This window comes from Palaemon carinicauda, chromosome 2 (genome assembly GCF_036898095.1).
Source record: "Palaemon carinicauda isolate YSFRI2023 chromosome 2, ASM3689809v2, whole genome shotgun sequence".
Taxonomy (NCBI): domain Eukaryota; kingdom Metazoa; phylum Arthropoda; class Malacostraca; order Decapoda; family Palaemonidae; genus Palaemon; species Palaemon carinicauda.
Window position 1 is genome coordinate 4,717,427 of NC_090726.1, and position 27,716 is coordinate 4,745,142.

The window sequence follows — 27,716 nt, forward strand, 5'->3', positions numbered from 1 at the left end:
TTTCCTGCTCTCGTTTCGTCTAGTGCTCTTTTCACTTCCTCTCCTGTAATCTCTCTCATTTGCATCTCACATCACTGGCACCTCAACACCTGCAACAGTAATTATATCTGACTCCCTAATGTCCTCAACATTCAGCAACCTTTCAAAATATTCAGCCCATCTTTTCCTTGTCCCTTCTCCTTTCAACAACCTTCCATTTCCATCTTTCACTGTCTCTTCCTTCTCAATCCACCCCTCCCTACTTTCTTCACTTCTTTCCAAAACTTATTCTCTTCATACAAATGACCCAATCCCTGATCCTACCTCCAGTCAACCAACCTCTTTGCCTCAGCTACCTTACATTTTACTTCCACATTTTTCTCTCTATACCTTTCATACTTCTCTACACTAATATTCTGCAGCCATTCTTAAAATGCCCTCTTTTTCTCCACTTTCATCTTCACTCTATTCCACCATTCACTACCCTTCCTTATGGTGCCTCCAACAATCCTCTTGCAACACACATCACACTTGTAATCCCAATAAAATTTTCTTTTACTAACTTCCACTCCTCCTCTAGATCACCAGCTTATCTTCTTTTCAACCTATCATATGCCACTTAAAACCTTTCTTGAAATTAGTTTTTTACCCCCGGGTTTTCATCTCTTCAACCTTCACTGCCTCCCTGTTACATCCTCCAACTCTATTCCCACTCTTTTGCTACAACCAATTTTCCTTCAACCAAAAAATTATCAGACATATCGTTAGCCATACCCCTAAATACTTCCACATCTTTCAATCTTTCAAACATCCTTCTTGTTATCAACACATAATCCAATAATATCCTTTCTACTACTCTTCCATTTACCACTCTTACTCATGTATACTTGTTATCATCTTTCCATTTGAAAAACTACAATTCATCACCAGCTCTTGCTCAATATACATATCTACCAGTCCCTCACCACTCTCATTTTCACCTGGTATGCCATACTTCCCAAGGACACCTTGTATTTCTCCAGCACCCACTCTGACATTTAAGTCACCCATCACAACAACATAATTCCTTCTACCCAGTCCTTCTACACACCTGGTTGATTCATTCTGTTCTTCTTCACTTTTCTCACAACCTGGCCCATACGCACTAACTAAAGCCCTATTATTATTATTAATTATTCATTATTATTAATATTATTCCCCGCATAATACTCAATAGGAACATCCTAACCAAGATATAAAATACATATATCGAAGGGAAGGCTCATGGAGTAGACTACCGTCCGAAGCCACACACTGCTCGGTCAGGTAGGCCAAGTAACTGAACGCAAAAATAGCCTAAATAAAACTCAAGCGTTAATAAACTTCAATAACCATGCTAAAACACTGTATAAGATGTCTAGAGCAAAATAAATGAGACTAAAATTAGTATGAGGAACTAATTGAAAGTCGTAAACAACAAAGAGATCGGGAGGCAGCGACACCAAAATGACTGCCCAAAATACCCGTAAGGGAAGGCATCACACAAAGCCACTGAGACTAAAATTAACAATATTGTTAATTCAACGTGTGTCGCTACCTAGAATTATCAAAACAGATAATTAAAATACTTAACTTGGGAGTAGGGAACTCCAAAACATCTGACATCTTGAAAACACAGAACACAGAACACAAAAGCTATGAAAACAAACACGACTGGCTATCACTGGTGCTAGAAAGGAATGAGGAAAGAAGCATGGGTAGTGGTAGGGGTGGGGGGTAGTGGTAGTAGCGGGCAGTAGTTGGATGTAGAACGGCACCTCGTAGCATCGGGGGGATATTGAGGAAGGAGAGGACTAATTGGTAAGGGACCTCTGGTAGTGGTTCTAACACGCCCCAGTTACTATACTGACACTCTATTAGAGTGAGCGAGCTGGGTTTATTCCTGGCATTCCATGCAACTTTTTTCTCTGGTATATTTAGCAGTATTTATACCTTAGAAATGGTGCTATAAGGAGCATTTCACTGTGCGACACAGGTCCTTCGCCCAGAAATAGATTTTTCCTTCGTCAAAATCCCTTTTTTATTATTATTATTATTATTATTGTATTGTATTGTCATTATCATTATTATCATTATTATTACTGTATTATTATTATTATTATTATTATTATTATTATTGTATTGTATTATCATTATTATTATTAGTAGTAGTAGTAGTAGTAGTAGTAGTAGTAGTAGTAGTAGTAGTAGTAGTAGTAGTAGTAATTGCTAAGCTACAATCCTAGTTGGAAAAGCAGGATGCTATAAGCCCAAGGGCTCCAACAGGGAAAACAGCCCAGTGAGGAAAGGAAATAAGGAAATAAATAAACTACAGGAGAAGCAACTAACGATTGAAATAAGATAATTTAAGAACAGTAACAACATTGAAATAAATCTTTCATACATAAACTATAAAAACTTTAAAAAAAAGAGAGAAATAAGATACAATAGTGTGCCCATGTGTAACCTTAAGCAAGAAAACTCTACTCCAAGACAGAGGAAAACTGTGGTACAGAGGTTATGGCACTACCTAAGACTAGAGAACAATACTGTAGTTTGATTTTGGATGGTCCTCCTATAGAGCTGCTTACCATAGCTACAGAGTGTCTTCTACCCTTACCAAGAGGAGAGTAGCAACTGAACAATTATCCTACAGTATATCCTAATCATACACGGGCAAGCCCCCCAATCCATGATTCTGTCCTCTGAATAAAATGGACACAAGAATCTGCTTTCCGGCGTATTTTCTTAGCCTCGTTGATTCATAAAGACTATGCTTGAAGGTTAACTGGTCAAGTCCATGATGACCCTTGCAATGCATGGTACTACCATTTCAGTATTTACTTATAAGCCAAAATGCTGGCAGACCAGAATCATTATTATCATCATCATCAATAGGCATACATTTTTGGGGGGAATGCAAGCTCCAGAAGCTGATAGCTCAATACAGTATTATTGAATGAGAAAAGCAAACCTTAAAATAAACAACATAAATCATCTGATCTAAAACCTGAAAATTCATGATCTAATTCTAATCCATCATCTAGCATTTGCATGTTACCCTCCATAAATATCTCATACTAGCAAGTTAAAAACTACACTACACTACACTGTACTGTACTGATGAAGATCTTTATTGTCCCTATCAGGATCTGAAAGTGATAATTACTTAGGCAGTGCCATGTTCTGTACAGCGTTTGAGTGATTTTAAACTCATGAACTTGGTTTTTCTCATAGTTTTGATATGATAGTTCTTCTCCAGAATGTTTGGTTACTCCATACAAACCTCTTTTTGTCTAATAATAATTGGAAACATTACCAGAGAAACATTACATTGGGGTCAGTGTAAGCAAGGAGGAGGCCAGTGGCCACACATACCATTAGGGGGATGGCAATAATGAGGACAATAAATAAACAATGTAAATATGAATATACTGTTTTCCTATGATTTATAATGTCCTAGGTTAGGTGAGTGGGTGGGTGGAGGGGATTCATGGGTGCAAACATTCTTATACTAGATATTACCTATCAACCCAGGTTAGGTCAGGTTAAATTGGGTTTGGTTGCATTTCCCTCCATTACTACACTTTGCCTTCGGCCAGGTAGGACAAAGCACCCAAGATTTGGTCTGGTTTGGCTTGGTCATGTTAGATTAATGGTTTAAAGGTTTAAAATCCACTCATGAATGACAGAGACAAGGGACAGTGACATTGCCCTATCAAGCAGGACAATGCCCTAGAGACTGACCATATACACTTATGATCAGCACCTAAGCCCCTCTCCACCCAACCTAGGACCAAGGAGAGCCAGGCAATGGCTGCTGATGACTCAGCAGATAGACCTAAAGGCTCCCCCAAACCCCCATCCTTACCTTGCTCACAAGGATGGTAAGGTTGCAGCGACAAATGAACTAACGAGTTTGAGAGGGACTCAAACCCCAGCCTGGCGATCACCAGGCAAGGACGTTATCATTAGGCCACAACAACCCACAATTCTGATTATTTTTATCATTATCATTATTACTTGCTAAGCTACAACCCTAGTTGGAAAAGCAGGATGCTATAAGCAAAGGGACCCCAACAGGGAAAATATCCCAGTGAGAAAAGGAAACAAGGAAAAATAAAATATTTTAAGAGCAGTAACATTAAAATAAAGATTCCCTATATAAATTATAAAAACTTTCACAAAACAAGAGGAAGATAAATTGGATAGAATAGTGTGCCCGAGTATATCCTCAAGCAAGAGAACTCTAACCAAAGACAGTGGAAGACCATAGTACAGAGACTATGGCACTACCAAAGACTAGAGAACAATAGATTGATTTTGGAGAGCTGTTTACCATAGCTAAAGAGTTCATTCTACCCTTACCAAGAGGAAAGTAGCCACTGAACAATAACAGTGCAATAGTTAACCCCTTGGGTGAAGAAGAATTGTTTGGTAATCTCAGTGATGTCAAGTGTATGAGGACAGAGGAGAATCTGTAAGGAATAGGCCAGACTATTCAGTGTGTGTGTGTGTGTGTGTGTGTAGGCAAAGGGAAAGTGAACCGTAACCCGAGAGAAGGATCCAATGTAGTACTGTCTGGCCAATCAAAGGACCCCATAACTCTCTAGCGGTAGTATCTCAACGGGTGGCAGGTGCCCTGGCCAACTTACTCGGGTGCATTCCTGTATTACATCAATGTAAATTTCCTGAATCAGCCAGCAGTAAAAGTCTGAAATTCTGACTCAGTGGTCTGATTGAATTAATCAATACCCTCACAAAAATAATGTGATGCTACTATGACTCCCAAGTTGTTGGAAAAGAGAAGAGTAAGGAGTCAACTAAGCATTTTTTACAAAAAAAAAAGGAAATTTTAACAAAGACATTTTTAATTTCTATGCTCACCTCCTGGTCATATTGCTTTGCTCTCAAAACTGAATTATATCGACATAAAACCCAAACACTAGAAAATTTCCTGTTTTCTTCCCTTTATGAGGCTTGCGCCGCTTGCCCACTAACGCGACATCTAGTGACTATCGACAAAAACCACTATAACTAGCCTAGTTCACCTGTCTTCAGTATCAAGGTTAGGTCTAATAACCTATCTTCTTGACTTCATTAGTCAGTATTGTAAAACTACATATAGATTAAAAAAATTCCTATGATTATTCAAGGCTATAAAATAATAAAGAACCAATTATAAGCCCATTCACAATAATACCTGAAACAGATAAATCCAATCTTATATGTTAAAGTACAGTATTAAGCATGTATCCATAACTCTTGATAGCTGAAATGAACAAATTTATTTCATAGAATTTTAAATACAATATTTTTACAATATTATTTACTGACATGTTTCTTGAATTGAACCAATCAAAATAAACACTCCATTGACTTTGATAAAGCTTATCTGTAGCCTTTCTATTGGAATCTAAAATAGACAATCAAAGGGCCTTAAAAAAATTTGTCTCTGAGAATACAAAGGACAGTCTTCATGTGGTTAGATGTAGCACATAAGGGTTTGGATGTCTGCTCTCAACAGAGGTTGTCTGTGACAATTGGTCCTATGCACACTAAACCAACAAAACTTTTAAACCACTCACTTTGAGGCCAACAAGGAGCCACCTGTAAAATTATGAAGAATGGGGGAAGTTGTATACAAACTAGATTCAACCAATCCTGTATCATGGCATCCACTTCCCCTGCTAGAGAATTTGGAACTGGAGAACAAAAAAACCTCTATCATCGTGTTCAAAGATGTTGAAAACATGTCTACAATTAGACCTCCTCACCAATTCAAAATTTCTGAATATACATTCAGAAAAAGGAGCCCATGCATTAAAAAGAATCTGGTTCTTTCTGCTTAACTTATCTACTAGGATGTTCAATCTATCTGGAAAGACTCTCCATCTCAAATTCTTGCAGTATAACCCAAGAAAGAAAATTTCTCCCTCTCAAATTCTTTCAAGTCAATAACCAATAAAACTCACATATGCTTTCCATGATAGCTAGGCAGCTAATGACACAGTGAGATCTCTTGTGGAAGGATATCTGATTATTATTATTATTATTGTTATTATCATTATTATTATTATTATCATTATTATTATCAATTATTAATTATCATTATCGTTATCATTATCATTACTATTATTATTATTATTATTATTATTATTATTATTATTATCATTATTACTTGCTAAGCTACAACCCTAGTTGGAAAAGCAGGATGCTATAAGCACAGGGGCCCCAACAGAGAAAATAGCCCAGTGAGGAAAGGAAACAAGGATAAATAAAATATTTTAAGAACAGTAACATTAAAATAAATATTTCCTATATAAACTATAAAAACTTTAACAAAACAAGAGGAAGATAAATTAGATAGAAAAGTGTGCCCGAGTGTACCCTCAAGCAAGAGAACTCTAACCCAAGACAGTGAAAGACCATGCTACAGAGGCTATGGCACTACCCAAGACTAGAGTACAATGGTTTGATTTTAGTGTCTTCTCCTAGAAGAGCTGCTTTCCACAGTTAGAGTCTCTCCTACCCTTACCAAGAGGAAAGTAGCCACTGAACAATAACAGTGCATAGTTAACCTCTTGGATAAAGAAAAATTGTTGGTAATCTCAGTGTTGTCAGATGTATGAGGACAGAGGAGAATCTGTAAAGAATAGGCCAGACTATTCGGTGTATGTGAAGACAAAGGGGATGTGAACCGTAACCAGAGAGAAGGATCCAATGAAGTACTGTCTGGCCAGTCAAAGGACCCCATAACTCAATGGGTGGCTGGTGCCCTGGCCAACCTACAAAAGGTTCTAAGCAAGACTTTCATCTATCAGCATCTTGCATCTCAACTGACATGCATTTTACCTGGCATCATAGCATGAGTTTGTACCTTATATAAATACAGGGTCTTATTATCTATTTATTTAGAAAATGAAAAAGTCGTATAATTCTATGAAATGATAGTAATGACCAGAATGACAACACAAAATTGAATTGTATTTACAAACCTTCTTCTTTATCTTCTTTTACAGAATCCAAATCAATGTTCGATGCATTAAAGTACTTTCCTAGTCTCTTAAGGGATACATTTGCCTGCAAAAGAAGGTAATGTTATCTAACAATAAAACAAAAAAATTTCAGACTTTACATTTCAAGCATACTGTACTGCATTTGAAGTAAAAGAAATTCTAAAAGTAATTTGTATTTTTCCTTACAATAGAAACTTGAGTTCTTTCAAACAGGGGATATGTATTCAGCAGCGTTAGAATAACCACTGAATCATTAACAAAGTAGTTGGTTAATAACAAGTAGCTCAAACAACCTCTTAACAGCTAATCTTAATAATATAAAAGCTATTGTGGCCTCAGCCAGTACTGGCTTAAAAGGAAGCCAGTACTAGGACACGGAAAACCTATTTCCCTAACATGAAGATAACATAACATATGCCTACTAAAACCAGGCACATCAAGAGAAATATTTAATACACCAACCCATCCTCCCCATTGCCAGGAGGATGGAGGAGTTGCTTCTTGGGAGAAGTAGTCTGCAAGAAAGATAGTCCATCTTGTGACTTACCAGCATCAGACGTCTGACCATCTTGTAATGATTGTGGCTGCAGCATCTCCTAGAACGAGAAACTAGAAAGAGATAGAAGAACTAGCCATTCTACCCTTCCTCAAGACTTATGCTGAACATACTGTGAGGGAGCTTGGAGTATTGCAAAATGACTGACTAGCAACCTCAGGACCCAATGAAAGGGGTCCAAGGGTCTGTGGACAATGTCAGTAAGGTAGAGAGAAAAGGTAGCTTGGTGCTATTCCAATGTCCCACAAAAGAGACCAGGGAGGTGAACAAACGTTCCACTACACCTGGACGGTGTGGGTACCCGATCCTTGGAGGTACCATTACCTGCTGCCAGTTGCCATACAAGATTCACTATCTGGCTGACCGAATCCTGGGCAACGGGATTACCGAGTGAGCTCTGCCACTACCTCCCTGAGGAGGGTGGCAAGGGCAGCTTATACCCTGCCCTTAACTAACCTACAGTGCTGGTGATTTATGTGTGTGAGTGGAAATGCTCACCTCCAACCAGTGCCACACTGGCAGCTGTTACACTGAACTCACACTCAGCTTGACAAAGCCCAAATCAATCAGTCAACAAGTGAGCTCTGTTACTCCCTCCTGATGGAGGAAAGCGACTACCCAAGGGAAAGCAAACTCCTATTCACGGCAGAAATGGGTAAGTGTCAGGAAGCATCTCACCATTGCCTGGGCTATGGAGTTAGCACGAGACCAAGCACCTCCACTGATCCAAAGAGAAAATTGTCATATTGAGCTCACAACCGTTTGGCCAACTCCAAAGGTATCTGTCGTGAGAACAAATACTTCCCCTGGTGGAGGGAGAGCAGCTTCCTAAGGGCTAGAGCATTCCTATGTCATGACAGGGATAATAAAGGTATAAGTAATGCTCAACCTCATCTCCTGCACAACTACTACTGCTTCTGTTTCCTTCTCAGAAGTGACTGAAAGAGAGAATATGAGGGGGGAGGAAGAACTGTTAGAGGAGGAAAGAGAAAGAGCAAACTTACACTTCTCTCCTTGCTACCATGAGTGGCTCCACAGATTCTACTGATCAGGAACAGGTGTACTACCTATTTGAGTTTCCTGATAAGAGTACATGAAAAAATTACCAGGCAAACATTATTCCCAGGTATTCATTCTTTGCTTGAGATAGATCAGACTCTTCTCCATCATAATCCTCTAATCATAACAAGAGCTGGAGTTGTCTCTATCCCATTCTGGAAAGACTCCTAAGATGTCATTCCAATACTTTTATCAGTGAGATGAAAATGTCAACCAAGAACTAATGGAAGACTGGTTTTGCTATCCATGAAGATATCACTAAATTCACAAGGTGTCTGGTGAGCCAAAATTCGTGAAGCCTCTTTACTTCAGCAGTTACCCCTTCTTGAGGTCATAAAAATTGGTAAAATAATTCTTCTACCTCAATAAATGTGGGTCACTTTTTTGTCCACCTGGCCTTATGATCTAGGATCCCCACCTGTGGCAAGAGCTTGGTACTTTTAAACAAGAATCTCAGTGCTCACCACTAACATATTCCATATAGCAACCGATCCAAATTTGTGGATAATGATATAAAGGTATCAGGGCTGTAGACTGCATGACCCATATGTCCTGAATCAAAGGCCACATTGTGTGTTGAGCACGGCCTGAACCCCAACTTCAAGAACAAGAGCGTGATCGTGTTATGGATATCAATAAGTTCCCTGACAGGCCCTGCAGATTTGGGTACAACAAAAATATCTATGGTTTTTTAACTGCTCATAGAGGAAAAACTACACTAAAACACTCTGATTACTTGGAAGCTAAAGGGAATTAGAATCAACTAAATCCAGGCCTGAAGGGTCTTGTCCAAAAATCCCTTTGTCATTCCTATTTGAGCTCTAGCAACAAGAACCCACAAATTTTTCTTTTCCCTTAGACATGAAGGTGCCTGGCAAATCCTACATCACAGAAGCTATTCCTCTCAACTACTCCGTCATCTCTACCCTAAAATAATGCATCCTCAATGGTGTAGGCTCCCTTCCACACCTTCCAACTCCTACATCTGCATACCAGTTGCTGCTACAGTCACTAGACCTCTTGGTGTTAGAAGAAGCACAACTACATTAACTCTTTTCCTATGCTTAGCTTCCTTGTCTTTGTTCCCAAACTCTACACAATCAAGATAAGATTTGTATTGCAAGGTCCGACATATCCTTACACTCCTTGAAACAATCCTCCATATATCACTTTTCATCTCAACATACATTATGGTACACTTTTTTCTCAAAAAACTTCCTAATTTTGCTTACCGAGCAAAGTTGAACTACGGAAAACTTGTGAGTTATACCTTAATATCGTGATTGACTACAAATTTTGAACAAACCACCTAGGAACATTGAAAATTACACAAAACGATGAGCTATTTGAGGCATTAGTTGGTACTGTCAACAGCCAACTTTAACAAGGGCAGTTATATGTTTAAACAGGCTGCTACCTGGGATGGAGGCAGCCTTGCAGGACTACGGAGCATTACACTGGGAAGTGTATTACTTTTACTTTCTACTTTATGGACTGCTTTTCTGGTCCTATACTGCAGGGGAACCTTACTCTACAGGACCTTTCGTAATTCATTTTATCATATACATTCCAAGGCATTCAGCATTTCACACCGCAAATGGCTCGTTTATTGTCAAATCCACATTATCAAAGCACTAAGAAAACAAGAGTCTTCAGTTTCCTCTTGAAAGCCTTAATATCTATAGTTTTTTGGATGTCTACTGGGAGCTTATTGTAGTCTTGTACTGAGAAGGAAAGACTAGATTTTTTTTATTTAATTTAAAGGTTGTGATTGTCCTTTCGAGAGGAGAAACAGTAAATATCTTAACGAAGATACAATGAAATAAATTCAATCTGAACAAGATACTACAACTACAGCTTTGAAAAGGTTCTATCAGTTGAAATACTGTATTGCACTGTATAGAGTTTTCCTACGTCAATTTTTTTTAATAACGCCTTGGAATTGTGTATTCTAGAGTATTCCATCATCACTAATTATAAAGGAATATCTTGAAAGTCAATATGATTAGTCCATTTTACAAATACTTGATAATGAATACAACGTACATGCACAGTCCTACACATTTTGATACTTACTTACCTGTATACAATGAGCAAATGTATTTGGCAGCATCAATAATGGGAGATTCAGGATGTTTATAAGAGCAATTGCTACAAAGGCATTTTGAGCATTCAGCGTATTCTCTTCAGACACCATCACAAAAGTGGTGAATGAAACCAGAGTCACCTGTCAGAAAAACAAATACCCAAGATCAGCATGAGGATTGTTAGACTAAACGTTTACAAATTCTCAAATTCTATGCCACATAAATAATCAGAAGCAACCACCACATACATTCATAGCTTGAAATGCTTACTGAAATTATTTCTTTGTACATAGCCTTCATAAAAGCAAAGTAGCGAGTTACATCATTCAAAGAGGCAATTTTCTGTATCTACATCACTATTGAATGCATCCTAATTGCTAAAAGATATAGTACTATATAACTACGATCTAATCATTCTTTATGAATAGATGAATTGACATGAAACTGTACCATATACAGTATACAAAAGTTTACGACAATAAGTGAAAAAAAGCTTCATATCAAAGAATTTATTTCTAAATAAGGTTTCGTAGATGTGACCCTGAAAACTAACTAACAGACTTCATTCCACAGCTTTGTAATTTAGTTCAATATCAATTTGCAGATCAAAGGAAAACTTAAATTGTAAAGATTTTAACATTATCCTCTTTTCTGACACTTGATAAATGGGTTTTGACCTGATTATTTTACCTGAATATACAGTAATTTAGGAAGAAATTTAGTTTTAAATTCTAGGTTAATTATCACTGTAAAAGTAATGTTGGTTAAAAAGAAATATCAAGCTGGGATTGCAAAAGAATGAATAGGAGTTAGACCGATTAAACCTAGAAATATTGATTAATTATACAGGAACATTTACACTGAGCCATTGACTGATTTCTATAATGAATTAAAAAACAAACTTTACGAAATAAGGCGTCGTGTTAAAAAGGAAGCTTGTCGTTGCTTGGATGAAAGCTATCTTTTTCATGATCTTGATTTCGCTGTTCCTTATGGCGTCAACATGCGCAGCGAAGGATCCCTCCCATGCATATAATTTCAGTACCTGTAAAATATGACTCTTTCAGCTCTAATATACCAAAGAAACACATTATTGGCAAATTTTTGTGCTACTGACACACTTTGCTATTAAAAGATTATAAACAGTTTGTTTCACTGCAAGATTGAACAGTATACTGTATTGTGCTATATAACTTAATTCTGAACTGTATGTTCTCTCACAAATCCTCTCAGAAAAATATATAATGACTAAAAACATCTGATGGAACCAGCAGCAAGTTACATATGAAGATATGAAAGAGATAAAATGGGTCTGAAGTACTGTAAAGTAGTGCCTCAGTTTATGGATGACTGTGATTCCAAGTAAATCGGGATCGAGCATACAAATTCAAGTTGAAATATGAGCATTGCATTAGTCTACAAGCAAAACTTTTGCGCTGTATTGGCATTTTTGTGGACAAGTACTAATGGACCTAGCACGTTTAGAAATCAATCACCCATTGCCCATACGCCACCCACTTGTTGTTCACACCATGTTTAGTCGTTTCTAGATAGGTTCCTTGTTTAAGTTGAACATAAAAGTGTAAAAAAATAGGATCAAGTGTCAGGAAATGCGTAAATTAAGTGATAGTGTTAGTGATTGTGAATGTTGTTAAGGATAGAAAACTCTATATTTTACCTCAAGTCATCCACAAATCTCCTCAAAGGTGAAATGCGAATTAATGTGAAAACAGGTATTTCTATTTATTTATTGAGAATTACTAATATGTATCAATTTCTGATGTTACATATTATAAATTATTCAATAATTAACATTAAAAATCTTTAATAATTAATGTATGTTTGTATTTATGTTAGGCTGGAGGAACGTAGAGAGTAGAGGTCCCCTTTTTTTGTTTTGTTTCTTGTTGATGTCGGCTACCCCCCAAAATTGGGGGAAGTGCCTTTGGTATATGTATGTATGTATGTATGGAACATATGGAGTGATTTGCCTTTATTTCTTATGTTTTTTTTTTTATATATAAGCATTTTAGTTTGCGAGCTCACTCCCAGAACAAACAATACTTTACTTATAAACCAAAGTACTGTTGTATGGGTATAAACAAAGGACTGAAATGTGTCGCTGAATCAAGATTTACATATACTGTACAATACAGTATTCAAATAGTCATAACACAGAACAGTCTGGTAGATTATATAAAAAAAAAAAAAGGTTTAAAAGTTAGGATGCTGTGTTAGATGTTAGACCTTTAGCTATCCAGTATACAGCTAAACTGGTGACACCTAAATTCAGTGATATTTGTTCGAAAGTCACTAACAGACAACTCTCACATTCTTCACATTTCTAACGACCCTAGGTTCCCAGGACGAATCATTTTGAAACTTCGCTCAATAAAAGATACAGTTCATTAAGCATGATCTTAAAGAATTTATGCTACATTTTTTATCAATATCTCAGCTAGATCAATATGGAAAATATAACCCAATAATCTTTAATTATGATAAAAATAAAAAAACAAATACTTAATGAGTCTGACATTTTAGCCACCATAGTTATGTATCTAATGTAAAGAACATATCGGAAATGTAGTTGTGGGCGGGGTCTAACCGGATATCAACTGGCAGTCTCACGGTGGCACTCTCACAAGCAAGTCATCTGTCAAATATGGCTAGAGCTACCCAACAGTTACCGGATAACTAACTCTAGTTAAGCTTATTTCACCATATTCTCTATAAAAATAGATACTGTATAACTAATTGTCTTAACATCAACGAAACAACTGTTTGTAGATAGCTAAACTATACAATGAAGGAGAAAAATTGAAAAGCCATCCTAGGAGGTGAGACACCGCTGCTGTATAACTGCAGAAGACGCCGAGGAGTTATACAGACTCCAGAGCCATCCTATCATCATCATCATTATTATTATTATTATTATTATTATTATTATTACTATTATTATTATTATTATTATTATTATTACTATTATTATCATTATCATCATTATACATTATTATTATAATCTAAAAAGGGACAGGACGAGGGGGCTGGGAACCCCCTCTCCTGTATTATAATCCAGTGAGACATCAAAGAGGTAGAACTGGGGGGAGAGTGACTGCTCCCCCCACTCTAGTTTTGAGATGTTTGAATGTGCGTGGATGTAGTACGATAGAGAGTAAAAGATGTGAGATTGGAAGTATGTTTAGGAATAGAAGGATGGATATATTGGCTTTGTGTGAGACAAAGATAAAAGGGAAAGGTGAAGTGATGTTTGGTGAAATGTCTGGTAGAGTCTGGGATTGAAAGGAGAAGAGCAAGAGAAGGTGTGGCTTTATTGCTGAGTGAATGGATGACAGGTAAAGTAGTGGAATGGAAGGAGATATCATCTAGGTTAATGTGGGTAAGGGTTAGGTTGGGTAGAGAATGTTGGGCTTTTGTCAGTGCGTATGGGCCAGGTTGTGAGAAAAGTGAAGTAGAGCGGAATGAGTTCTGAAATGAATTAACTAGGTGAGTAAAATGACTAGGTAGGAGGAATTATGTAGTTGTCATGGGTGACTTAAATGCTAGTGGGAGCTGGAGAGGTAGAAGGTGTCATTGGGATGTATGGGGTACCAGGTGAAAATGAGAGTGGTGAGAGACTGGTAGAGATGTGTGTTGAGCAAGAGATGGTGATAAGTTCTAGCTTTTTCAAAAAGAAAGATAAAAACAAGTATACATGGGTAAGAGTGGCAAATGGAAGAGTGGTAAAAAGGGCATTAATGGATTATGTGTTGATAACTAAAAGAATGTTTGGAAGATTGAAAGACGTGCATGTGTTTAGAGGTATGGCTAACGGTATATCTGATAATTTTTTGGTGGAAGGAAAATTAGTTGTAGAAAAAGAGTGGGGAAATAGAGTAGGTAGATAAAAAAGGGAGCTAGTGAGGGTTAAAGAGCTAATAAAACCAGGGGTAATAAGTAAACATCAAGAAAAGTTGAAAATGGCATATGACGAAGTGAAAGTAAGAGAAACTGGTAATTCAGAGGAGGAGTGGAAGTTAGTAAAAGGAAATTTTGAAGGGATTGCAAGTGATGTGTGTGGCAAGAAGTTTGTGGGAGGCAGCATGAGGAAGGGCAGTGAATGGTGGAATGAAGGAGAAGTGAAAGAGAAAAAGAGGGCTTTTGAAGAATGGCTGCAGAGTAATAGTGTAGAGAAGTATGAAAAATATAGAGAGAAAAATGTGGAAGTAAAGCGCAAGGTAAGTGAGACAAAAAGGGTAGCTGACCTGAGGTGGGGTCAGGGATTGGGTCATTCACATGAAGAGAATAAGAAGTTGTTTTGGAAAGATATGAAGAGAGTAAGGAAGGCTGGTTCAATAATTGAAGAGACAGTGAAAGATGGAAATGGAAGGTTGTTAAAAGGAGAGGAGGCAAGGAAAAGGTGGGCGGAGTATTTTGAAAGTTTACTGAATGTTGAGGATAATAGGGAGGCAGACATAATTGCTGTTGCAGGTGTTGAGGTGCCGGTGATGGGAGATGAGAATGAGAGAGAGATTACAAGAGAGGAAATGAGGAGAGCACTAGATGAAACGAGAGTAGGAAAAGCATCTGGTGTGGATGGTGTGAGAGTTGAGCTGTTGAAGGAAGGGGGTGTGACTGTACTTGAATGGTTGGTGAGATTGTTTAATATGTGTTTTGTGTTGTCGATGGTACCAGTAGATTGGGTTTGTGTGTGTATTGTACCACTATACAAGGGTAAGGGAGATGTGCATGAGTGTTGTAATTCAAGGGGTATTAGTTTGTTGAGTGTAGTTGGAAAAGTGTATGGTAGAGTACTGATTAATAAGATTAAGGATAAAACAGAGGATGCAATCTTATAAGTACAGGGTGGTTTTAGAAGAGGTAGGGGTTGTATGAATCAGATTTTTACAGTTTGGCAGATATGCGAGAAATATTTAGCAAAAGGTAAGGAGGTGTATGTTGAGTTTATGGATCTGAAGAAAGCGTATGATAAGAGTTGATAGGGAAGCAATGTGGAATATGATGAGTTTATATGGAGTTGGTGGAAGGTTCTTGCAAGCAGTGAAAAGTTTCTACAAAGATATTAAAGCATGTGTTAGGATAGGAATTAAAGTGAGCGATTGGTTTCCGGTGAGAGTGGGACTGAGACTGGGATGTGTGATGTCACCGTGGTTGTTTAATTTGTATGTTGATGGAGTGGTGAGAGAGGTGAATGCTCAAGTGCTTGGACGAGGATTGAAACTGGTAGATGAGAAAGACCATGAATGGGAGGTAAATCAGTTGTTGTTTGCGGATGATACTGTACTGGTTGCAGACGCGGAAGAGAAGCTTGGCCGATTAGTGACAAAATTTGGAAGGGTGTGTGAGAGAAGGAAGTTGAGTGTTAATGTGGGTAAGAGTAAGGTTATGAGATGTACGAGAAGGGAAGATAGTGTGAGGTTGAATGTCATGTTGAATGGAGAGTTACTTGAGGAGGTAGATCAGTTTAAGTACTTGGTTTCTGTTGTTGCAGCAAATGGTGGAGTGGAAGCAGATGTACGTCAGCGAGTGAATGAAGGATGCAAAGTGTTGGGGGCAGTTAAGGGAGTAGTAAAAAATAGAGGGTTGGGCATGAATGCAAAGAGAGTTCTGTATGAGAAAGTGATTGTACCAACTGTAATGTATGGATCGGAGTTGTGGGGAATGAAAGTGACAGAGACAGAAATTGAATGTGTTTGAGATGAAGTGACTAAGGAGTATGGCTGGTGTATCTCGAGTAGATAGGGTTAGGAATGAAGTAGTGAGGGTGAGAACGGGTGTAAGAAATGAGTTAGCAGCTAGAGTGGATATGAATGTGTCGAGGTGGTTTGGCCATGTTGAGAGAATGGAAAATGCCTGTCTGCTAAAGAAGGTGATGAATGCAAGAGTTGATGGGAGAAGTACAAGAGGAAGGCCAAGGTTTGGGTGGATGGATAGAGTGAAGGAAGCTCTGGGTGATAGGAGGATGGATATGAGAGAGGCAAGAGAGCGTGCTAGAAATAGGAATGAATGGCGAGCGATTGTGACGCAGTTCCGGTAGGCCTTGCTGCTTCCTCCCGTGCCTTGGATGACCGCGGAGGTAGCAGTAGTAGGGGATTCAGCATTATAAAGCTTCATCGGTGGTGGATAATTGGGGAGGGTGGGCTGTGCTACCCTAACAGTACCAGCCAAACTCGGTTGAGTCCCTTGTCAGGCTGGGAGGAACATAGAGAGGAGACATCCCTTTTTTTGTTTCATTTGTTTGATGACAGCTACATTCCCAAAATTGGGGGGAGTGCCTTGGTATTTGTATGTATGTATAATAATTTAAGATACGTTGTTATTGTCTTTCTGTAGAATTTGCACATAAAACGTGTGGCTGAATATGTCTGACCTGATTATAGTCTTCCATTCGTAAAGTAAAAGTAAAATAATAGAAAGGTAGAATTAATTGTATTTCTAATAGCGAAGATAACTCACCACCTTGCTTATTTATCTATTTATTTATTTATCTATTAATTCTTCCACAAACTGAAAAAACCCATTGGGAGACTAGAATTATATAAATGGCATTGACAATAGTTTAAATAATAATTTATTGCAAGTTTTGAAATCATGATCCTAACTAACACACAAAACGACTTGAGCAAAAAGTAAGTAATATCTTTGAAATCATATCCCAAATGCATAAATTCTTATCATTAGACTATAGCACTCTCTGTAAACTGTTCTCCATCTAAACGCCCTCTTTCCCAGTTTGAATCCTTTTATCCCGACAGACACCTAAAAGACTAGTCTCACTGACTCTCACGGAGTCACGTTGATAAAGGGATTCGTGTTACAGTAACATATTTAATTTCTGTTCTGAAGTATCATTTTAACATGAAATGTTTTTTTTTTTAACAAGCTAACATTATTCAATGATAAGATTTTCCATAATAAGTGACCAACGTTGTCTTATACATACTGTACACCTGTTTACAAGTGAAATATAAGATTTAATACTAAGTGTCAACTTAAGAACAACGCTTATCAGAAGCAAAAATATCAAAGAATCACTACTTTTGCTGCATACTGTACCAGAGTTAAATTATGTAATCAATCGTATGCAGTTTACCTATACCCAAATCAAATATTTAACATCATCAATCTGAATTTCACTCTTACTGGGTTAAAATTACAATGATTTTCTGAATAAAAATCCATTAGCAAACACTATCATTATATAATTATGCATTATTTGTAAAAAATTTAAAAATTCTTCAAAATGTATATCTTCAGAAATTATTATGGATATTACTAAACAATGGGGGGACAATAAAAATATACATTATCCTATTGTCGTGGAGAAAGACATGACAAAACAGTCATGTAAGCTACTAAATCTCTACAGAACACATAAAAAACCAACTGTTTAAAATTTTGCATACTTTTTGAGAAAAATCCATACTATTGGAAACACAATAATGTATGTTCTTTGAACTTCAGAGAAATTGATTTTGCATTAAATTTAAAATATTGAACAACAACAAAAAACTTACTGAGGTACGTGTATGTTTTCTTGTGATTAGTATAAACACAAGCAAGAATGAGTCTTTGAAGCCACTAATGACAGCAAGACTGACTTACATAAAATTATCTGAATTAAATCAAATGGAGACTTAATAAAAGAGCTTAAAATCTAATAAAACAAGCCAAATTCAGAATTTTCAGGATCCCTTTACTTTTTACAATTTAGAATTTTTGGGCTCAAGCCATGTCATCCTGATGGAAGGCTCCTATACTGTATGTAGCTTTCTAAGGGATTTTTGGCTACAGTGATATTCCCAGAGAATTAACCTTTAGGTCTCCAGGATTCAAACTCCTGGCGTGAATATCCTTAAAATTTCTCTTAAGGATATCGCATAATATCAGGGGACGTATATCTTGACACCACACACAGCAATCTTCACCGCGAATAGCGTTTTCGTTTCGAGGGGGAAGAGTGGCAAAAATAGAAGGGGACCCGTTATCAAGGTTACCCTTCCTCCCGTACTACGACTAGTATCTAGATGGTGCTGTATCCAAGATGGCGCTCATTCCTATTTTTGTAGCGATTTTGCACAGTTGTGTTCCCTGTTGATCTAACGTTTTTTATCACTTTTGTGAGGATTTATTATGCAATCTCCAGCTTCTTTTGCCTCTGGAAAGTTGAGTATTTATTCTTTACAGTGTATAATTTTTAGCTCCTGCTTCACAGTGAAATTAGAGTCATTATTGTGTTAAGGAGCTAGGCCTGTCACCGGAGGCGCCAAGGGCGCTGTCGTTCGTTATGCATGTGTTATTTAGTTAGCAGAACGACTTTCCCGGTTATAATAGCATTAATAAATTATGAAAGGTATTTAGGCACAATTATACTAGTAAAGATATATATTTTATGCATAATATCCTCTTCCTTTTGTCGATCGTATACGTTAGAGTTTCGGCGATTTAGGTAACCGAAATCTCGTCTCGTGCTAGGCTACCTAGTCTATGCGCTGTAGTATACTTTCAGACATTATCCTTGTTTACCCTCATGTATCGTTTTACCAGTTCATCGGGAGATAGTACATCTCCTAGAATTATGTAACTCGATACTTGTCTCCTGTGGAGATTTAAGGGTAAGCCCTCCTTCCCTCTGAGTGCTGCCGTAGGCGACAACCCTATCTGGTCTTACCATAGAGTAGTTCACTCCGGCTTGACTAGACTAGGGTTTTCTGTCTCCCACTTTTGCCGGCGATCCCGGCTTTGGTTTTCGACAGAACCTCAGAGTATTCAGTCTTTCTGCCGGCGGCAGAGCAGCAGGGCGAGTAGCCACTCCCCTGCCGGCTTACAGCTGCCGGCTTACAGCTGCCGGCATAGGAGGCTAAGCCTCCCTAGGCCGCACCTGAAGTGGTAGTATGATGCCGCCACCTTCTCCCTTGCGGTCTAGAAGACTAGTCCTATGTCGGCAGACCCTAGGCTGAAGAAAAGATATTCTTCTGCCACCTAGGATGTCGCCGATACTGAAACATTGTTTCTCTCGTGTGGAAGTAGCGGCAATCCTGCTGCCTTCTCCTACACTTGATTGACTCGGCAGACCCTAGGCTGAAGAATAGACATTCTTCTGCCGCCTAGGATGGCGTCGATACTGAAACATTGTTTCATTCTTGTGTGGAAGTGGCCTTCTTCTACACTTGATACAGGACCCTTTTTCCTTCCCCTCTCTGTCCTTTAGTGATGACTTAGCAATCGCAATCCTGTGGCCGTTGTCCTGCAATCTCACCACTTGCCGGGTAGGTTGCGGTGCCGGCCGGGCTCCTACATAAGCAGCTGTTAGTCATTCAGTCTTTCCCTTATGGACACAAGGCTCCGGGAAGGTTGTGCCAGCTATAACGGCTGCCGGTAGGAGACCCTTCTGCTGCTGAAGGTTCTTCAGTTCTCCCTTGGACTGCCATCCACATTCCTGAGCCGGCAATGGATCTTGCGGCTGGATGGAAGCCTGAATGATGCATTCTCCCCTTCCATTTGAACCCTCATTCTGGAGGAAGGCAGTAAGGTTATATACTTACACCTTTATTTATTGTAAACATACTTTTTAATAAGGCAGCCCTTCACTCCATGCTTTTTCTCTCTCTGTCAGCTAGTGCCGCCAGGTACTAACCCAGCCGGCAGCATGTCGGCTGGGCCGGTGCCGTCAGGTAATTACTCGGTCGGCGGCAAGCCGACTGGACCAGTACCGCCAGGTACTACCCAGCCGGCGACATGACGGCCGGACTGTGCCGCCAGGTGCTAGCCCTGCCGGCAACATACCGGCTGAACTACAGTATATGATTATACAGTAGCCAGTATATTTGCAGTATAGTATATACTGCAGAGAAGAAAACTATTGTATATATTATACAGTAGTTATTTTTCTACATATTTTGTGTATCCTTGCACAGTCTTTTGCTGAGACCAATCCTATATTGAAAGAATAGAATTCCTTCAATACTCTGATTAGAAATCAGTTAATAACTTGCCCTACAATATTAAATAGATTAGAGGGGTCAGTGGTAGTACACTTTTCTATCCCTAGAGGTTAGAACCCTTCTCTTTTGAGTTTCCTTGATCAGGAAACTCTATAGACTTAATATGGGGGGGGGGGGGTCACAGCAATTGGCTGGGAGGAATACACAAGTATGTGTCTTTCCTAATTTCTAGTCCAGCTGGCGACATGCCAACCGGACTATGCCGCCAGGTGCTGGCCATGCCAGCAACATGCCGGCTGAACTACAGTATATGATTATACAGTAGCCAGTATATTTGCAGTATAGTATATACTGCAGACAGAAAACTATAGTATTTATTATACAGTAGTTATTTTCCAACATACCTTGTGTATCCTTGTACAGTCTTTTGCTGAGACCAATCCTATATTGAAAGAATAGAATTCCTTCAATACTCTGATTAGAAATCAGTTAATACTTACCCCACAATATTAAATAATTAAGGTGGTCAGTGGCAGTGTACACTTTTTCTATCCCTAGAGGTTAGAACCCTTTTCTTTTGAGTTGCCCTGATAAAGGAAAGTCTATATCCTTAATATTGGGGGGGGGAGGTCACAGCAATTGGCAGGAAGGGATACACAAGTCGTGTCTTTCCCAATTTCTTTCTAGCTTACTATCCTAAGCTATAATAGTTAAAATATTAATATTTGCATATCTGTTTATCATGTGAGATAAACAATCGCATACTCATTTAATTTTCCTTTCTTTACAGGAGGAACCCCAGATGAAATGCGGTGCGATCTTCTGCAACCATAGGAGTAGGAACTTATACGGTCACAAAGCGTGCAGGTCTCATGCCCCCTGCACCATCATTACCGAATCCCTGTAATATTGGGACCCCCAAGTCTGCAATATCTGCCGGACTTTGGTGACCAAAGGTTTCGACGACCCCAAGTCGACGGAGTCAAGGGATGCGGCACATGAAAAGCTGCGCAAGTGGGTAAGAGGGTTCCAGAAGAACTCTCCGGGACCTTACCTACCTAACGATAGGATGCGTAGCTTGCTGTTCCCGAAAGCGGGTAGTGAAATTGTTGTGCCCCAAGCACGACCCAGACCTCCCTGCGTCCAGATTGCCATCGAGACGGATGTCAGTGAGGTGTTACAAAGTATGGACATCCACCAGGAGGAAAGGATGTCGGAATTGTCTATGGACACTGAAAAGGATCTATTAAAGGATGATCCCGAGGTGGAGTCTCCTCTACCTCCGGAAGAAGATGATGATGTCGAGTCGGAGTTCCTTCCGTCTGTGCCGGCATCGGAGCCGTTACCCTCGACATCTTCAGCTTCTACTCCTCCACTGGACAACATGAGCCAGGCACTGGCATATCTTACGGCTTTAATGGAGAACATTGGCGAAGAAGGGAAGCGAGATTCGAGAGAGAGCTCCGTGAAGCTCCACTTATCGTCTCCCGAGGGTCATACAAGCGACCCAGAGTCCAAGACCTCCCAACCTGCTCCAAAACCAATCCCTGGAGGTATGCGGAGTTTATGCCGATTACGAACGGCAAATTCTACTTCTCGGAGAAGGTGGGAGCTGTTCCCTTACACGACATCCAGTTTTGGCCAAGCTTTAACGCTTACCCCAATTGCTTCATTCGACTGAAGCATGAACCAATGCCAAAAGAGGAGACGGAACCAAAGGAGGTCATGGTTTTCGACCACAATAAGGCACAGGCTCTCTTGTCAAGTAGCCTGAGAAAGGCGGGCTATTCGGTTTCGAAAGTGTCCCCCTGGAGCAAGAAACACCCTACCTTTCTTGGTCCTGCTTCAATAGCCTTCCCCTTTACGTTGAAGGCATTTAAATCTGTTGCCAAGGCAGTGGAGGCAGGCAAACCATGCCCTGCACTAGAGGAGTGCAGGCCTCTGTCGTTAGCCTTGCCCATGCAAGAGAAGGAATGGAAGGAAGTCCACCTAACCTTCTCAGTAGGGAAACTAGACGCAGACATCGCTGGACAACAGTTTAGCAAGAATCTCCCTAAACTTTCTGACTTTCTCTTGCGCAAGGAACAAGAGACGAAGGAGAGACTTGTGGCATCTTTATCCCTACAAAACTGCATAGAGATGTGTGCAGGCCAACGAAGTACCCCAGACAGGCTCATGGTCCTGGCCAAAATGCATATGGCCACCCTAGTAAAGGACCTGTATGCTTTCATGAAGGCTAGGAGAGCCTGTAGAAAGTTCATGTTTGCTGCTGCAACAGTGAAACATGAACCCAGGAAGCTGACATCTTCCAACATCTGGGGTAAAGACCTCTTCCCCAACAAAGTAGTCAAAGAGGTAGTCGAGAAAGCCACCACGGAGAATAGGAACCTTCTCCCGAAATGGGGCATCTCTTCAAAGAGGAAGGCTTCCCCACATGCAGGTCCCCAACCTAAAAGGAAGACGAAGAAGTCTAGACTTTCCCCCCGGCCTGCTCAACAACACCCCACAGTTACTATGACCGCGGTGCCCCAAGTGGTGGCCCAAACACAGACCACCTTCCAAGTGGTGCCTCAACAGCTGTTTGCCCAGTCACCAGCATTCAACCCCGGGTTTGAGAGGCAGACCACTACCTTTCGGTTGAAAGGTAAAGGATCCAGACGGGGCTCCTCTAGACATCCCTCAAGAGGTAGGGGATGACGCAGTTGAGGAGGTAAACCCTCCGGTCAATCGAAGCAAGGAGATGCTTCCGGTAGGAGGGAGGCTCCAACAATTTCAGGATCGTTGGACCTTCGATCCTTGGGCCCACGGCCTAATCAAGATTGGACTAGGATGGAAACGGAACAAGTCTCCACCATCATTTCCTCAATTCTTCCAATACTCTACCCCCGCATTAGAAGAATATACCCTAGAGCTCTTGAGCATACAGGTGATAAGGAAAGCAAAGTCCATCAAATTCCAGGGAAGGCTGTTTTGTTTTCCCAAGAAGGACTCAGACAAACTCAGAGTCATTCTGGAATTGTCACCATTCAACAAGCTAATAGAAAACAGCAAGTTCAGGACGTTAATCCTACAACACATAAGGACCCCGTTCACAGTCTCTATAGCCCTGACAGATGCCAAAAGTCAGTCACCCCCTCTCCTCCTACCTAGGATTCAACTTACAGAAGATAAAGTATGTTCTCAGAACCATACCCTTCGAATTAAACATAGCCCCAAGTATGTTCATGAAACTTGCAGACGCAGTCATGCAACAACTACGCCTAGAAGGTCTTCAGGTAGCAGCGTACCTGGACGACTAGCTGGTGCGGGCAGCATCCAAAATGGCTTGTCTACAAGCATCCAAAGAAGTGATCCAGTTCCCGGAATATCCAGGATGCAGGATCAACTTCAAGAAGTCTCGATTCTCTCCAACTCAGGAGTTTCAATGGCTGGAAATCCATTGAAACCTGAGGTCACACCATCCCTCCATTCCCTCAGGGAAGAGGAGGGAGATCACAGGGTCTGTCAAGTGTCGGATTTCAAGACGCCAACAGGAAAGACTACTGGGCTCTCTCCAGTTCGCAGCAGTAACAGACCCAGTGCTAAGAGCACAGCTGAAAGATACGTCAGGAGTCTGGAGAAGATATGCATCAAACGCCCGAAGAGATCTAAAATGGCCGATACTGGCCTTACTACGATCACTTCTCAACCCGTGGTCGAAGGCCAAGAGCCTAATGAGGACCATGCCCTTGCAACCACCTCTGCCGTCGATGGCCATCCACATGGATGCCTCGACAGAAGAATGGGGAGTTCACTCCCATCCAAGGAAAGTCCAAGGGACTTGGTCATCTCTGTTCAAGGCCTTTCTCATCAACAGTTTGGAAGCCATGGCAGTCCTCTTGACGTTGGGAAAACTCTCCCCTCACAGATCAGACCACATCAGGCTGATCTTGGACAGCGAAGTGATAGTGTGATGTCTGAACCGACAAGGCTCGAGATCGTCCCATATCAACCATGTGATATTAGCCATCCTTTGTCTAGAGAGATGGCACCTATCAGCAGTTCACTTACAAACAGTCTGCAATGTGACAGCGGACGCTCTATCCAGGCTCAAGTCAATGGTCAGAATGGTCCCCAGACGCAGATTCATTCTCCTCCATCTTGGAACAAGTCCCGGAACTGCAGATCGACCTCTTCGCAACGAGCGACACCAAGAAACTACCTCGATATGTAGCCCCATACGAGGACCCTCTAGAGGAGACAACAGATGCCATGTGCCTAAGTTGGAATAAATGGACCCGGATTTTCCTGTTTCTTCCATCCAATCTCCTGCTGAAGGTCCCAAAAAGCTGAGATCCTTCCAGGGAATGGCAGCTCTAGTGGCCCCCAAGTGGCCCAAGAGCAACTGGTTCCCTCTAGTGATGTAACTGAGACTGAGGCCGGCCCTTTTACAGAACCCAGCACTATCTCAATGGGTTCAGAAGTCGACTGTCTTCGCTTCATCACAGAGAACCAAAAACCTTCATCTCATGATTTTCTCGCCTTAGCGGTTAAGAAAAGATTTTGGATCTCAAAAGGCAGTATAGACTTCTTAGAAGAATACAAGTCTAAGTCAACTAGAAGACAATATGAATCGTCTTGGAAAAAGTGGGTTGCTTTTGTTAAAGCAAAAGGACCAAAAGAAATTTCAATAGACTTCTGTCTGCCCTTCTTTATCCACCTTCATGAACAAGGTCTGGCAGCCAACACGATAACTACGTGCAAATCAGCCCTGACTAGACCTCTTCTATACGCCTTTCAAGTGGACCTGATGAACAAAATCTTTAACAAGATCCCGAAGGCATGCACTAGACTTAGGCCTGCAGCTCCTCCGAAGCCCATTTCATGGTCCTTGGACAAGGTCCTACATTATGCTTCATCTGTGAACAATGAAGATTGTTCTCTCAAGGATCTAACCCAGAAGGTTATTTTCCTGTTCACTATAGCCTCAGGGGCTAGAGTTAGTGAAATAGTAGCCCTATCAAGAAATGAGGGCCACATTCAGTTCACAGAAGTGGGAGAACTGAATCTCTTTACTGATCCAACCTTTCTCGCCAAGAACGATCTACCCACTAAGAGATGGGGTCCCTGGAGAATCTGCCCTCTGAAGGAAGATGTCACTCTGTGTCCTGTAGAGTGTCTAAAGGTCTATCTTCGTAGAACTTCAGACTTCAGGGGAGGACAGTTCTTCAAAGGAGAAACTTCAGGATCAAACTTATCCCTAAAACAACTGAGGGCGAAGCTCACCTACTTCATTCGCAGAGCGGATCCTGACAGTACACCCGCGAGTCATGATCCGAGAAAAATTGCATCATCATTGAACTTTTTTCAGTATATGGACTTTGAGCGTCTTCGCTCATATACTAGATGGAAGTCAACCAGAGTGTTCTACAAACACTACGCAAAGCAAGTCCACAAACTGAAGCATTATGTGGTGGCGGCAGGTAGTGTATTAAAACCTGTCGTCTAGTGCTGCGATGAACAATTAATTGATTGGGACTACCGATTAGGGTGAAAAGGTGTTGACACTTTCAGTGCAATAACTTTTAAGTGAGTGTCACCATGGTGACACTAAGACTGTTCAAAATCTCAGGTGCGAAATTAAACAGATAACACTTGTGCCGTGTGTACATAGTACACAGTTTTGATAGTACAGTATACAACAATTACAGAAAATCATATTAGAAAATTTTACCAAAAATTTTCAAATTTAGAGTGGCACTCATCATTTCTTCCCTTTCAAGGAGAAAAATATTTTCTGTATACGCTGTACGTATAATTCCCTTAACACGTTACACTCATTATTTCATTTGGTCATTTATTCAAAATAAATGTCCATCAGAGTGTAATTGCGTCTTACTTCGCCTTGCAATTAGCACAATAAATATGCCAGAGTTCTCTTACTTATTGAACTAAGTAAACCTCATATGATTGTATGCTTACAAACAATGGATATAGTTGATACTTAGTCGTTCCGACAACATATACAACCCGTGAGACTTTTGTATATCTAGTTGATACAATATATGCAAACCTTGAGATCCCTTTTCTACTGTCTAGTATGACTATTCCCTGCAGGGGGCAGGAAGCACTAACATGTCCATGATTAGTGGTAATGACGGATAACGGTAACGTCTTTGTCTCAACGGTCCGGATGACCATAGAAAAATTGTCCCAAGGTTAAGGCACCTATGAAATCCACAGATACAGTACTTTCTAGTTATTCTCTGGTAAACTTCCATCAGGACGACATGGCTTGAGTCCAAAAAACGGATTTTGAGCGAAGCGAAAAATCTATTTTTGGGTGAAATAGCCATATCGTCCTGATGGACCCCCCCTCCTTTTCTTTGGAAAAGGCCTCGGCAGGATCCCTCCCAAAATTACTATATCTGTAGCACCATGATCAATGCTACAAGGAATGAGCACCATCTAGGATACAGTGCCATCTAGATACTAGTAGTAATACGGGAGGAAGGGTAACCTTGATAACGGCTCCCCTTCTATTTTTGCCCCTCTTCCCCCTCGAAACGAAAACGCTATTCGGGGTGAAGATTGCTATGTGTCGTATCAAGATATACGTCCCCTGATATTATGCGATATCCTTAAGAGAAATTTTAAGGATATTCACGCCAGGAGTTAGAATTCTGGAGACCTAAAGGTTAATTCTCTGGGAATATCACTGTAGCTAAATATCCTTTAGAAAGCTACCTATAGGAACCTTCCATCAGGACGACATGGCTATCTCACCCAAAAATAGATTTTTCGCTTCGCTCAAAATCTGTTTTTTAGACATTTGTACTAAAAATACTGAAAAGCTTACACCACACTTAATTACAATAAGCTATTATTATGTCATCAGCATAAGAGCTGAAGTGGCCTAAAAGTAGCCTTAATTTAGCTTTAAATTGTAATTTCTAGAGAACAATGAACCAAAAACTCACTTTGTTGAATAGTAACTTACACTGAGAAATCAGACTTTAATAAACAAATATAAAATTTCTCTTGTCACTTCTCA

The 27,716-nt window shown here is 40.1% G+C and overlaps 1 protein-coding gene across 4 annotated transcripts in view; it reads right to left on the reverse strand.

The window, feature by feature from the left end:
* LOC137623065 (multidrug resistance-associated protein 1-like) overlaps positions 1 to 27,716 on the reverse strand; it is a 232,330-nt gene that overhangs the window by 92,904 nt on the left and 111,710 nt on the right. For all 4 annotated transcript variants that reach the window (XM_068353716.1, XM_068353726.1, XM_068353733.1 and 1 more), the window contains exons 12-14: positions 11,626 to 11,763; positions 10,712 to 10,858; positions 6,996 to 7,080 (exon numbers count right to left, since the gene is read on the reverse strand). In XM_068353716.1, the coding sequence (XP_068209817.1) occupies positions 6,996 to 7,080; positions 10,712 to 10,858; positions 11,626 to 11,763 (370 nt within the window). The remainder of the gene's footprint in view (positions 1 to 6,995; positions 7,081 to 10,711; positions 10,859 to 11,625; positions 11,764 to 27,716) is intronic.